A 15,871-nucleotide genomic window follows, 5' to 3' on the forward strand; every position below is an offset into this window, starting at 1 on the left:
AGATGATAAAAGCGACATGAAAATGGGAGAAAAAGATATCCTTGAAGTATGGTGTAATTACTTTGAAAAGTTGCTAAATGAAACAAGCAGTGATAGCACAGTGGTAAAAAACACTCAACAGGCATACAGTCAGGAATACACATCCATATTTGAAGTAGAAAAAGCCATCAGAGGTTTGAAATGTGGAAAGGCAGCAAGAGTAGATGATATTCGACCAGAAATGCTGATGTATGGTGATATAAAAGTCTTACAGTGGCTGCACTGTTCAGAAAGCCTGGACAGAGGGACGAATTCCCGATGATTGGAGTAGAGCTCTCATAGTACCCATATATAAAAAGGGAAATAAAACTGCATGTGAGAATTACAGAGGTATTTCCCTACTGAGTGTTCCTGGCAAGATCTATGCAAGTATACTTGAGAAACGGTTGAGAAGAATTGTGGAAGAAAAGCTTGGTGAAGAACAAGCTGGATTCAGGCCAAATAGAGTCTGTCAGGATCAGGTCTTCACTTTACGACAAATAGTCGAGAAAGCATTGGAATATTGTCGATTTGGAAAAGGCATGTGACAAGGTGCCAAGAGAGAAGCTATTCAATATGCTACAGTTATATGGTGTCAATGGGGCATTATATCAAGCAATACTAAGTCTTTATTTGAGTTGTAAGTCAGCAGTTAGAATTGAAGGAAGTACAGGAAGATGGTTTAATGTTAAATCTGGTGTGAGACAAGGATGTACATTATCCCTTCTGTTATTCATTATCTATATGGATCACATTATGAAGAAAGTGGTATTAAACATGATATCAAAATTGGAGATGTTAATGTCAGCTCTTTGCTTTATGCGGATGATGTTATACTTCTAAATAAATCTGCTACAAGTCTGCAAGATTCTCTGACTAAATTGAATAACTGTTGTAATAGATATGGTATGAAGGTCAGCAATAAAAAGACAAATACAATGAAAATAGGCAGAATCATTAAAAATGTCAATTGTGTTGTGAATGGAGAACCTGTGGAACAAGTAAAACATTTCAGCTACTTAGGCACGATTTTTACTGAAGATGGTAAATTAAATAAAATTAAATTAAATTAAATAATCTGGTATGGTGGGAAGTCAATTGAATAAATTCATATTGAATAAAAGAGAAATTAGTCGGAACATAAAATTAGCTGTATACAAGACAGTGTTCAAACCAGTTTTAACTTATGGATCTGAGAGCTGAGTCAGAAGTAAAGCACTTGACCAAAGACTAGAGACCGCAGATATGAGATTCCTGAGAAAGATTATAGACGTGAACAGATGGCATCAATGGCAATATCATATTAAAAACGAGGATATTAGGAAAGAACTTGACATTGTGAGCTTCCAGGAATGCGTTAGCAGACCTAATCTCAAGTGGTATGGTCACTTAAACAAAATGGGCGAAGAAAGATTAGCAAAACAAGTGTTCTCTGCCAGGTTGGCAGGAAAACGACCGAGAGGAAGACCAAGATATAGGTGGATTGATACGGTACAAAGTGCCTTATACGATAGAAATATAAGATCTGATAATGTTGGTGTCTTGAGAAGTAACAGATTGATTTGGAGGAAAATTGTAGATAGGAAGTTAGTAATGATGTAATTTTTTTCATGTAGTACTATCATATCCTGTACACCCCTAAAAAAATTAAAAAAAAAAGATTGAAAATCGAATGCCAGAGTTTTTTTGAATGATGTGGATGTTATTGAAAAGATGAAATTTTGGAAGCATTGAAGATGACTAGGTTGTTATCACTCCATTGAATTGAAGGATAATGTGGAGTGTTTATGGTACTTTTTGTAGATGATCTCAAATCTTGATGTTTATGCACTGCAAAGTTCATATAATTAGTGGAGAATACTGTCATGACTATCGAGACTTCTGTCATCTCTTGGATTATTTTGATAGCAGTCTCCAGTCTCCCTTGTGCTACAGTCATAACATTGGGAAATGTTATGCCATGTTGCCATTTTAAATCAGTGATGGCAACAGCAGTTGCCATCACTGATTTAAAAATGCCCATTCATGGTAAATGATACTTTTATTCATTATAATATCAGGCATTTTTAAACGATTTTGCAGTGTGAAGAACTTGAGAATGATGTGGATATTTTCCTTGTTTATAGAAGCAGCGTTGCTGGTGTTGGAATTTTAAAAATGGTTTCTTGCAGTACAAGACTTACTTCAGTTTACCATAATATCAAGACATTTTTAGATGATTTTTAGCATCTTGGTAAAGAACTCAGAAGTGATTTGGATATTTGTGGTTGAAGATTCAAGTGGTGATGACAGTAATTTTCAAGGTAAGCCTATTTCAATTCAGCAATCAAAAATAACTGAAACAAATTGTTATGCTGAGCATCCCTTGCAATCAAATCACATTGTTAGTCTGTTATCACGTTGAACATTGGAAATATACTTTTATGTTCTTGTTTCTTTGACTAGTAATGTTACTGGAATTGACTGAAAGCCAGACTTGAGAATATACTGGAGTTTTGATCCACCACAATATCAGTAAATCATTTTGTACTTATTCAGATTTTCACAACTTCATTAATAATTTAGCCATTCTAGAAGGCAACACAGACTTCATAAAATAAGACTTGTGATTCATTATTTAATGGAGAAATTCAATGCAATGTACTTTCTGGAAGAACATTTCTCTCTCTCTCTCTCTCTCTCAACAAGGATATACCAAAGTGGAAAGTACATTTTGAGTTCAAGGTTTATTAATGTGATAAGTCCGATAAATATGAAATTAAAGCATACAATATTGCAGAATCATGCTCTAGCAATGTTTGAAATTTTGAAGTATACTCAGGGATGGATAAGCCTATAAAAGATACACCTGGTAAAAGATCTAGACAATGAGTACAAAATGTATGTGGACAATTATGTAGTAGAGTTCAATTATCCCTAGATCCTCTGAAGGAGAAAACTTCCATTTGTAGAATGTTTTTTTTTTTGTTGTTTGTTTGTTTGTTTGTGTAGGAGACACCTAAGCAGATGAAGTCAGTTGAAAAAAATAATAAAAAATGAAGCAAGTAGAAACCAAATTCTTGAAAAAAAAGCCTAGTTTATGCTGATATAGTGAGACTAGAGAGTCGGGGGGGGGGGAATTCAACAATACACTCATCCAAGGTGAAAATTGTGACAAAGACTGAAGGGAACTAAACAACAGAAAAGATAAAGCCTTCATCTCTAGTGGTCTATAACAATCATATGAAAAATATGGATAAAGCTGATCAAATGTTCCAATATTATCCTCATAAAAGAAATACTGAAGTGGACATGGAAATAATTTTTCCATTTGTTATACATGTGTTGCCACAGTACCTCTGTATTGTATAAAAATGTTTCCTGAACATAAAAGTTCATTCCTAGATTTTATGTTGCAAAGAAATGATAAGAGGACATAAAACAGAAGTTACAGAAATATTCTCCAGTTCTGGTGTGTATAAGTCTCATTCATCACTTCCTCTCACTAAAGCATTTCCAGTAAATAGAATCTCAGGCAAGTTGGTAGAGCATTGCCTATCAAGTGGGCAAAGCACTAAGAAGAAGAAAAGTTTCCCCGTGAGGAAATACTGTGTTTATGCAGGAAACAACATTACAAAATAATTGAGATATCATTGTCTTCAATGCAATGATGGGCTGTGTAAAACCCTATGTTTTCAGTTATTTTACACAGAGAAACCATGTAAGAATGGAAAATAGTTCAAAATAGTAATAAAAGGTATTTTAACTTTGAAAATTTTTTTTTGTTATGAAATTTTATACATTACATTCACTAAATGATACTTTTTCTTTGAAAATGGCTGCCCAGAGAGGGAGTTTCTTTAGGGTAAATGCCAAACTGTGCAAGTGTTTAAAAACTTGCAGAATTCATTGTTGAAATAAGTACTGACAGAACTATATTTCAGAGACATCTAAATTACACACACCTCAATCACATGTAAACCTTTGGTTCTAATATCCCCTTCCACTCTTTTTAGGTATGCTCCTGACATTTGGAATCACGAATCAGGTGGTTTAGACCATTCTTCTTTCAGGCTTGGCCTGTACTCAACATTCCAGTTTTTCTCAAAGGTGCTCTTTTGGATTGAGGTCGAGATGTATCTCAGGCAACTTGATACATCAGAATAGATGTATCGAGCAAGCAAGCACATTATCCATAAGTTGCATACTGGTTGGCATTCATTTCTAGGAACTGTAACCAAAGGTCCAAGGTCATATCATGAGAAACTGTTCCAGACTATTACACTTTTCCCACTAGGCTTCACAGTTAGGATGATGCATTCAGTTATAATATATTTTTCAGATACCTTCTGCGCTCACCTGTTCAATCAGAAATCACAACAGAGGACCAGTTAAGAATTTCTTTACACCACTGCTGTTCAACTTATGTGTAGCTGCCCTGCTGTAGAAACCAAGATTGGGTAGCTCTGTATGGAGTGTCCTGTTACTACTACTAAGTTGAGCCACTGTAGACTCTTTGATCATTTCCACATCATTTCTGCACCATCTTTATGAGCATTCTTTGGTCTCTTTTAGTATTTGTTCCTGGATTTCATATGTTTCTTGGCTTAAGACTCAAATTACCATCAGCTGTTAATGTTATTGACTTAGGATGATGTAATATTTTACTAACGTTGAATGGATTAGGTCACCAATATGTCATCCTGTGACAACCCCTATTTCGAGTATGTAGATTCTTCTCCACAGATGTACATTTAACTTCAGGATATATTTATTTACATTGTACACAGGCTTGACATAAATACTGTTGCAATTTCTGCACACTCGTTCACTGCCCACAGAATTGTGCAAGCAGGGTTGTGTTAGTGGCACTGTGTGCAGCCAACATTCACATGTTTATTAGTAGAGAGAGAGAGTTGTCTATCTGTACAGATTAACATGCATTGGGGAGATTATGAGAACCATGTAGCTGTAATAGCACTACACAAGTTGAAATACAGTCACCTGTTACTTTCAACACTAAAAATGCTCAGGATCAATAGGATGTTTACGTATCGGACTCTTAACCATTATAACAATACAGAAGACGGATCTGGCTGCCAAAGAACAGGTTGACCATGCTGCATTAAGTTGCAACAGCTTGTGAGGGCTATGAAGGCATGCCTATAATCCTGTGAGAACACAGAAAGTGATGTCTCGAGAGATGAATATTTTGCAGAGAATGATGTTACGTGTACTAACTGAGGATCTGTGAGTCAGAGCTTATCATTGTTCTACTGGACACTTCCTAACGCCATAGCTTATGCGACAGAGAGTGATAAAATTAATAGCACTTCTCTGATAGTATGTGAACAACAGACACAGAGATATCATCTTCACAGATGAGAAGATTTTCACCATTGAAGAATTGTTTAACCACCAAAACTATTGGGTATATGACCTGGATGGTTGCACAGCATGTAGCATAGCACCCAGGATTCAGAGAGGTCATCACCCTGTGTCAGTGATGGTTTGGTGGCATGGTGATGTATTAGGGATATCCAAGTTGCATTTCTGTGAGAAAAGGTGCCAGAGCGTGTCAAAAGACTGTGCTGGAACCTGTAGTACGGCCTCTGAACAACACCTTCTTTTACAGTAGTCAGTGGCACTGACTTCCGTGGCTAAGAGCCTTTCAACAGGACTCACAAGAGTCCTCTGCACACAAGGACTTCACCATGTGTGAAGAGGCACACAAGGTGAAGACTGCACAATAGTGGCTAGAGGCGATTGATTTATTTTGTGTTGTGTTCAATTTAGAATATCATAGCTCAATTATAAATTGAAATATTATTTGATTCCATTTAGTTTGAAAAATTATATTTTTTTCAAAATCAAACTGTTAGTGCTTTTTCTGAAGTACAGCAATCCCTCGATTAATGCGTTCTTTAAAATGGGCGCATTAATCTAAAATGCACTAATTGAATATAATAACCTATGGGAAAAAGTATAATTTGTTCCTCAAATTTCTTTTTGATGTTTCATTTTTTTTATAAAAGAATTAAGGTATTCCCAGGGACTATTTAAAGGAAAACCATGAAGCTGAAAAAAGACAATAAAACATATTCAGAATATAAATTTATTATTCTACTTCGTAACAAAGAATTGAGCTAACATAGTATGGCAGGCATTCTGTTTCTTTTTTTTTCATACAGCTGACGGTATGGCCATATTGCCACTTCTAATACCAATGCATTAGTTCTTCTCTCTTCATCAGGGTCAGCCTCTAAGCATTGCTGCTTAAAAACTTCGATTGTACAAAAAATATTTTCAAATGGTTTCTGTGAAATCTCTTTGGGCTTGTCGGTGATTAAATTTTCTTCATATTCTTCAGGATCTTCCTGCTGTTCATCTAAATTTAGCAGGTCGGAATCACTCAATTTCTCAAAATGAGATTTAATTAACTTAGATTCAGTTGAAAAGTCTTTAACACCATTTGCACGACGTGGAAGAATATGCTTCCAAATGGCTGACATATTGCTAGTAGTAATTTCATTCAACTTTGAGACTTTATAACCAGGCTGAGATTTCTCCTCCCAGAAAAGTCTTTGGAGGATTTTGCTTCCAAAAAAAAGGCCAGTTTTCATCGACATTAAATATTGTTGGTCACAATGCCCCCCCCCCCCTTCTTCCACAATTTTCTTCAAAATCTCTGGATAATTTGCGGCCACCTCCTTATTTGCGCTTGCACCTTCACCTGTGATTAGAACATTGTTGTGTCCCATTCTTGTTTATTTATATATTTCCCTTATACTTTACTTTCCTTTATATGTCCTATCCCTTTTCTTCGCGTATCGTCACCTCCATACTAGAAATCTAAGCTCTTACTCCTCGTAGCATCCTAAAACATTTATTTTTTAAAGCTGCGCCATTTAGGATATTTAGTTTATAAAGAAATTTAAAACAAGAAGCAAATTCCTAAATAAGTCTAGAGGTGAATTAATCATGCAGTCGTAACCTTGATCTTGTAACTTAACTCCCCCCCACCTAGGTTCGTACGTTATAACAAGCGGTGAATCGAATGGCAATTTCAGACAACTGCGAAAATCATACAATGTTAATAAGACTAACAAAATACAAAAATGAAAAATTTACACTAGCACGTACGATAAATTGTTATGCCTCCACAAAGGACTCTACACACACACACAAGATAAAAGGGGCTTTCCCGTCAATGATTAAGTTGGCTTAAATCTTTTAACCGCTTAAGCATAATAATGTGATACAATATTTCAATTAGACACAAATGGATTACACACATTAATTCACAAGAGTTATGTGGGCTTAGCAATTCCATTACTACAATGAACGCCACATTCAATTCTTTAGACCTTTCTTAGTTAAGGGTAAATTACATATACTAGTATCTATACACACTATCACCTGTTCAGTAATACTGATAAACTAGTTCCCTCTTTCTCTATACTATTAAGTGAGCTAAAGTCCTAGTTCAGCTTTCATTCAAGTCCTTCAATTGCTTAGTAATACTAATTACAATTACAGCCATATTAGATTAACAGAATTAACATAAAATCTTTCACAATACTATTTGATGAGGCTCTTCTACTAGATGTTACTTGTCTGTGATTCCTGAAGAAAAACTCCTTCTGTAGTTGGACATATTTGGGGTACTTCGGATCATGAAGGCCATCATGATTGCAGCATATCAGGCTTCTTCTAAGGAAACACAATCTATCTGCTGTTCTGCAGTCCTCAGATTCGCCATGAGGGTATCCACAATCTCCACTGATAGTCTCCTTCCTTTAGACCAGGGTTGGCATAGTATGCAGTAAATACCTTACTTCCTGACCATGTGGCGTCCTTTGTTCTCTGGTAGGAAAACGGGACCAAAATCCCACTTACTAATATTCCATGTCATGGCAGACGGAGGGGGACTCCTGACCATCACTCAGGAAACTGCATAAGTTAACTTCCAAACGAAAACAAAACTATCAAAAGACCTCATGGGGGAGGGGTTTCCTAACCCTTTTATATTATGACCCTACTGGCACTTCCTGCAATTAATCCCCCCCCCCGACATTAGGATACGTTTCTCGTAACCTGTTAGGGTGGCATCTCATTGCTGAACTTTCCATCTTTGGTGTGCCATGTGCACACGACTGACCCACAGCAATGTCTAAATCAGGAACCGTGACCTTGGACTTTACTTCGGTTCTAGGTAACCCTATGAGTCAGCTTTATCAAACTCTATCAGCTCACCTATTTTTTCTAAGAATTAGCATAACTTACAATCTCTTGTTTCAAGTGTATAACAAGGAAGCCTTTTACATGCAAAATACTTATAACTAAATACTGTAAATTAATTATCTCATTTTTCTAATATTATACAATCAATGTTCTTATACGAGTTAACAATTATATTTATTTATATCAGTATATTGATAAATATATATCAATATATTTATTTCATTTTATACTTAGATGCAAGCACAATTTTCTTATTAAGGTTTCTACTTGTTAAATTGTGATCAAGTAAATTCTCTTATGAAGTTTATAAAAATCACAAATTTAACAACATTATGTAGGCTATTTCTCTTTTTGAAAAGCTCAAACGACCCAGCACTAGCATGGAATGTTGGAAGTTTTTTCCCACTTGGTCAGACTAAATTATATATTTAGTTTAATCCTTTATCCAAGTGTAAGCAAACAAAGTTTATACCTGAAGTATCTTTGGGACTGTAGCAAAGGTGGACTAAGTTCCCATCACTTTCCTTAGTATCCCACAATGCAAAGCACATCTCTTTGCTGATATGTATAATACTATGCATTATGGGAAGGGTCACTACCAGTTTTGACCTTTATTGAGGTCTCTTCAGTGGGAGCCAGACCCAGAGGTGATACCAAGTTTGAAGCAATGCAGAACTCATATTTCCATATGAGTCGTGAACTCATATTTCTATATGAAGGTTGAAACCGGTCTGGGTTTTGATTTCGAGTGCATGCATGATGAACTTGAACCAGCCTTACTTTTCTCTTTGTATTCAGCAGCTTAGCTTAAATTTGATCTTATAGTTGATCACCCATTTTGTGTTTTTGTCCTGTCTTAGCTCTGGCTCGCCTTGTTCATTTTTCTTTATTATTTCAAGTTTTTCTTCCAGTGAGATTACTTTTCAAATCTTTTTCACACTTCCACTTTTTTGCTCACTAATTATTTTACTCATGATGAAAGGTTGGGAAAATACTTTAAAATAAAAAAAAAAAAAAGTAAGGAAAACAAATGCAAAGGAGACATGAGATATGATCAGGAAAATGCTATGTAATTAGCATACAACAAATTTTGGCAGTAAATTTGGAACATAGTGTACATAGAAATAGTGTAGTATGACATTAAAAAATGACTTTGTAAAATGTTTTAAATCAGTAACTAAATTATTTCAACCTGTGAGTGATTTTTTGGGTATATGACCCAAAAATTGGCTATTTTTAAGAAAATAGCCAATTTTAAAAATGTATAGATAGAAAATTTTTAAAATCTGTAACATTTATTTTTATAAATGCACTTATATGTATATAAGTGCACTTATCGAATTTTAGAGGTGCACTAATTGAATTTTGGTATAGAAAAAAAATGACACACTAATCAAAAACACACTAATTGAAGACTCGTGAAAGTGGTGAGAAGGGGGCTATTAATTGAGGGATTGCTGTAGAATTAAATTGCTGTTTCCAAAAAAAAATGTAATAAAAATGGCATATTTTGAACATTGTTTGTTTTTTCTAAAATTGACCAGAATTCTCTTTCTTGCAGTTTTACTGCAGTACATAAAACAGAAGTTATAAAAAATACTCTAAATCCATCATGGCAACCTTTCAGCATATCTCTTAGAGCACTTTGTAATGGTGATCATCAGAGAACTATTAAAGTAGAATGTTTTGACTGGAATAGAGATGGAGGGTAAGAGATTAAGTATGACTTGAAATATAATTACTTAAACTTGGTATGTAATTAGCATATCTAATTTGCATATTGCATCACAGAATTATAAGTATGCATGAATAAGAAATTAGAGATATTTCAAATAGAAGAAATTTTTAAAAAATTAATTAGTTTATCACGATCTTAGCCATTTTATTTTACCCATTTGATTATTTGATCATGCTGTCAAATAAGCTTTTGATAAAATGTTCATGCATTAACATATGAATATCTTCACAGCAGTTCACTGTTACATGTACTGATGTTTGGACATCATGTGTATGCCAATATCCATTAAATTATTTATTATTCATTAAATTATATGTTATTAATAAAACTTTAATAACTTAATGTGTATCTACTATATCTTCTTTTTTCTGCCTGTCAATTAAACATTGAAATCCTACAAACCTTCAGTGTCTTCATATGACACACTCCACGAACCAATTATCATTTTGATTTCTGCCTCCGAATCCTCTCCACCACTTCTACAAGAAACTTAGGGGATCAAATCTGTGCACAAAGAGCCCATATACAGGGTGTTCGGGATAAATTTGACATATTTATAATTAATTATATTTTTCCGTAAGTTACATGTATTAACACACACTTCTCTTCATTTAAAAGTTTGGACCCTTCTTCATTCATATACAAGATGTCAGAAAGGATGGATAGCTGGAACCCACCTGAATCATGGAAGAGAATAACTTGTATCATGATGATTCGTGCCCGCCATCAAAATAAGGATATTACGACTGCTGCCCAATGCTCCCTGAATACAGTAAAAACAATCAGGCATGAACTAGAGACTTGCAATGGTGACTACGAGGATGTAGCAAGAAGAAAGATCCCTAGCAGACGATCTGATTGCGTTCGTACAGCAGAATTCCTCGCAAATCTGCAGGAACAGGTGTTGAAGAACCCTGGCATTGGAATTCGGGCTTTGTTCGTGGAGTTGCTAACTGTAGTCAAGCCCTGGATAACAAGGGTAGCCAATGGTAGGCCGTATGTATGGCAGCAGGATTCGGCCCCTTGCCACACCTCTGGGAAAAGTCAAAAATGGTTGTCTGAAAATTTCTACGACTTCACCAGTCCAAATGTTTGGCCTCCAAACTCCCCAGACCTTAACCCCATGGATTATTTTGTATGGGGCGCAGTTGAAAAAGACACCAATCGCACTTCCAGTAATACAAAAGCCCAGTTAATGGATAAAATTAAAACAGTTTTTGCGGCCCTTCCCAGGGAGACTGTAGCATCAGCTTGTTCGAGGTTCCGAAGCAGAATTGAAGCTGTGATCGATGCTAATGGTGGTTATTTTGAGTAAATCTTGTTGATAGTATTGTAATTAACTCTGCCTGTAATGTTTTTTTGTCAATTCATTAAATTTAATAGATACAAAGAAGATTTTCTTTTTCCTTACGAAACTGTCAAATTTATCCCGAACACCCTGTATATGCTCATATCAGAATCTTATAAAAAGGAATAATAATACTTTCTTATTCCTCCTTGTCAGAGTGTTTCTTAACATCCAAGTGACCTTTGAGATATTTTGCCCACTTTTGAATTATGTCCTCCGAATTTCATCTCCCTATCCACCGTTATCCCTAAATCCCTAATTTTATCAATTTCTTGCAATTCTGTCCTATCTGTGTAATAGACCCCTTGGAATTTTAATTCCAAAATTGGTAGTTATTATTTTTAAACCAAACTACTAGTCTGTTGAGATCATCCTGTAGGATATCCCCATCACATATATTAGCTATTGCTCTCCCAAATTTAGCATTATCTGCAAAAAAATTGACATTCCTCAACGTATTCCCAATGTCATTGCTGTACAAATAAGTGGCCCAAGTACAGAGCCCCTATATCACACCACTGATCAGTGCTTTCTCTCTGATTCAACACTGCCACTATACATTAGATTCATATTATAGAGAACACTACTATAATGAAATGATGTACTGTACTATAAAATTACAGAAAAGTTCCAGCCTAAGTCTCTTAATAAAAAGAGTTCAAAGCCTTCACAAAGTCAGTAGAATCAATCTTTTTTTTCCCATGAATTCACTATAGCAAACTTTGCACTATAACAAACCATTTATTTTAGTTCTCATAGACAGGCTTATACATTGGTAATGCATTACTAAATCACTTAAGGAATTGACAACGTAGATACGAATATAAATTAAATTACACTTTAATAAATATTTCCGATATTTCGGCAACGTCACATTGCCATCATCAGAAGGAACTTACAAAAAAAAAAGGTATGTGCACATAGACACTACAACACAGTAACTGAGAATGAACCAAGGATATTATGATCTAGATCGAACGCGGAATCTGCCGCCTTCCAAATCAAATCACCAACAGTGTAAGACTGGATGTAGCTTGTGTCCTCTCCAAAGCAAGACCACCGAAAACCAACATATCCAACAAGGAATATAAAGCTGTGCAGGAAATGAAGAATAATAAAGAAATAGTTATCACCAAAGCAGATAAGGGAAATGCAACTGTAGCACTTAACCAAAAGGACTACACAGGTAAGCTTAATGCTCGTCTAGTAGATCGGGCTACTTACCTCCCTATCGAATACAATCCCACCAACTCACAAATCAGAAAACTTCACAGGATCCTTAAGAAAGTCACTTCTTGGCCTGTAGAAGTTACCAACAGATTAAAGCCATTTAACTCTATCACCCCCCCCCCCCCCCGTATTTATGGACTCCCAAAAATACATAAAGAAAATGTGCCATTACGTCCCATAGTGGATGGCATTGATTCCCCCACACTATACTGGCAACACACCATCACACATAAATAACTCAGCCCACTTCAAAGCCAGCATAGAAAACCTTACACTCCAGCATACTGACATAATGGTCAGCTTTGACGTCTCCTCCTTATTCACAAATGTCCCACTCAAGGAAACTTTAGAGCTTATCCAAGCTAAATTTTCTCCTGATATCTCAGCCCTATTTCAGTTCACAATGAACTCAGGCTATTTCTTTTGGCAGGGAAAATTCTACAAACAAATAGAGGGGACAGCCATAGGTTCACCACTCTCCCCACCCTTGGCTAATTTCTTTATGGAGACTTTTAAAGAAAAAGCTTTAGCCTCTGCCCCACAAAAACCAACCATATGGCTTTGCTACGTTGATGATGTGTTCGCTATTTGGCCACATGGCTCTGATACACTCCTCTCCTTCTTAGCACACTTAAACCCCCCCCCCCCCAGAATCAAGTTCACCCTGGAAAAAGAGGAAAACAACAGCCTCCCTTTTCTAGACACATTAGTCACCCGCCAGCCTAATGGAACCTTGGTTTTTCTCAGTTTATAGAAAACCCACCCTTGGAAAAAATTACCAAAATCTTAAAAAGACAGGAAATTGGCATCCCTTATCCGCTCCACTAAAGACCAACCACTTCCCCTAGACCTACCTGGTGTATACCAGGTCCCTTGCAGCTGTAAACTCTCTTACTTTGGCCAAACAGGCAGGACAGTGAATATCAGAATTTCTGAACACAAGGACTACATCGTTTTCACAAGTACAGCCATTCTGGTTTTGCAGACCATGCTCTGGATACACGCCACAGAATACGGTGGAAGAAAGCTACAGTAATGCACCGTAGCAAATACAAATTCGAAAGACTATTTATGGAATCAGCCTCAGCCCTAAGAAACTCTCCAAACCTCAACAAATTTGGTTGTATGAGACTGCCCCAAATTTGGGAGGCTTACATCAGTAGACCTTCAGTCCAATAGCCAAGAACACCTATTTAGTCCGTTAGAGGGCGCCATCAGGACTTTTAGAAGAACAATAGCTTCATCACTTCGTTCTCAGTTACTGTGTTGTAGTGCCTACGTGCTTGTGCCTTTTTTTGTAAGTTCCTTTTGAAGATGGCAACGTGAAGTTGCCGAAATATCGGAAATATTTATTAAAGTATAATTTAATTTATATTCGTATCATTTATTTTAGTGTTGCACGGTGATCAGCATTCATTTTAGAAATTATGGACTTTACAACCGTGTTATAAATAACTATTTTTAATTTCCCGACGTTTCGACCTTCATATCAAAGTCATCATCTGAAGTATATATAAAAACAAGCTGAGTTACATTTCACACAGTAAGCTAAAGAAACAATGATTTGATCACCAGTTATTCTACTGGCATAACCTCTAGTGAAGAAAAAAAATACAGATAAAATTAAAAATGAATTAAATATTTAAAAAGCTACATCAAAGCTAAATTCTATTTAAGATAACATGGGAGAAACATTCTTTCGTATTGATAGTTTTCTTACAGTAATAATGATGTCCTATTTTTAACATGACAGTTGTTATATTAGATTTAAGATTCTGGATTATCTACAGTCCTGTTTATAGTTAGCTCTTAGGAAGAAAGATTCCATGGTAGAATGTGTGCCTTCATATGCTTTTGAAGGATTTTTAGACCATCATTATTGTTCAGATTGGGGTGGTTGATAAGCATCTCACAGGCTTCCTTAAATTTGCGTTCATACCATTTTTTGGTGCAATGTAAACAACTGGTGCTTTTTCCAGTCTTCTATGTAAAGTCATAGATCACCTCAGGGCATGATCAGATTTCTGATCATGCCCAGAGGTGATACCAAGATTGAAGAAATGCAGAAATAAGCAACTGGCATATGGAAATATGCCAGTTGCCAAAAAGTGTCACACCTTATTATTAAATTACTCTGGATTAGAGAAAGATGTTGGAAGTTTTCTTTTACTTGGTTGGAGTGTAAATTATATATTTAGTTTAATCCTTTATCCAAGTGTAAGAAAACAAAGTTTTAGGATAAAGGATTAAACTAAATATATAATTTATAAGTCTAACCAAGTGAAAAAACTTCCAACATCTTTCTCTAATCCAGAGTAATTTAATAATAAGGTGTGACACCTTTTGGCAACTGGCATATGGAAATATGACTTCTGCATTGCTTCAACCTTGATATCACCTCTGGGTCTGGTTCCCACCCTTCCTATAATGCATAGCATTATACATGTTTGCAATGAGATGTGCTTTGCATTATGGGATGCAAAGGAAAATGGTGAGAACTCAGTCCGCCTTTGCCACGAGTTGCCCCAGTCCTGAAGATACTTCAGGCACAAACTTTGTTTGCTTACACTTGGATAAAGGATTAAACTAAATATATAATTTATAGTCTAACCAAGTGAAAAAAACTTCCAACATCACTAATGACCTTACACAACTAGTTCAGATGCCAACCAGAATACCCAATAACCCAAACCACTTTCCAAATACCTAGGCCTATTACTCTTCCAAATACATAGAGGGTCCACTAGGCAATTCTGACCACAACCTAGTGCTCATCCCCCCCCCCTCCTCCAATGCAACAACGCTGACACAGCCACTCCCTTACAAGAGTAGTTTGGTATTATAACAATGCTAAGTGGGACAGCCTCCGAAACTTCTCTGCCTCATTCCTATGGTTAGACTATTGCTTCTGACCTTCCAATCCAAACACATGCATCAAACTCATAATCAAAGTAATCCTCACTGGCATGGAATCGTACATTCCACACAGTACTCTGAACTACCATTCCCTAACTAAACCTTGGTTTTCTCAAAGATGTGCCAAGGCTGTACAAATGAAAAACCAAACCTACCATTACTGGCTTAAATCAAGAACCCCCATCCTCCTTTAGAGCTTATACTCAAGCCTGAAATAAATGCAAAAAAAAAAAACAATCAATGCTTCCAAAACAGAGTTCGAAAGAGCAAAAAGCAGGAAATTAGTATCCTGTCCAAATGGCAGCTGAGCCTTTTGATCCCTTGCTAAAGCAATTGGTTGTAACTTCTGCCCAACACTATTCCCACCTATATCATACCCAGATGGCTCCATTGCATCA

The 15,871-nt window shown here is 36.0% G+C and overlaps 1 protein-coding gene across 2 annotated transcripts in view; it reads left to right on the forward strand.

The window, feature by feature from the left end:
• LOC150110069 (copine-8-like) overlaps window positions 1-15,871 on the forward strand; it is a 294,861-nt gene that overhangs the window by 130,971 nt on the left and 148,019 nt on the right. For both annotated transcript variants that reach the window (XM_090391056.1, XM_090391066.1), the window contains exon 9: window positions 9,803-9,949. In XM_090391056.1, coding sequence (XP_090247182.1) covers window positions 9,803-9,949 — 147 coding nt within the window. The remainder of the gene's footprint in view (window positions 1-9,802; window positions 9,950-15,871) is intronic.

Source organism: Typopeltis vanoorti, chromosome 1, assembly GCF_054136105.1.
Source record: "Typopeltis vanoorti isolate ZY-2024b chromosome 1, IOZ_Tvanoo_1.0, whole genome shotgun sequence".
Taxonomy (NCBI): domain Eukaryota; kingdom Metazoa; phylum Arthropoda; class Arachnida; order Uropygi; family Thelyphonidae; genus Typopeltis; species Typopeltis vanoorti.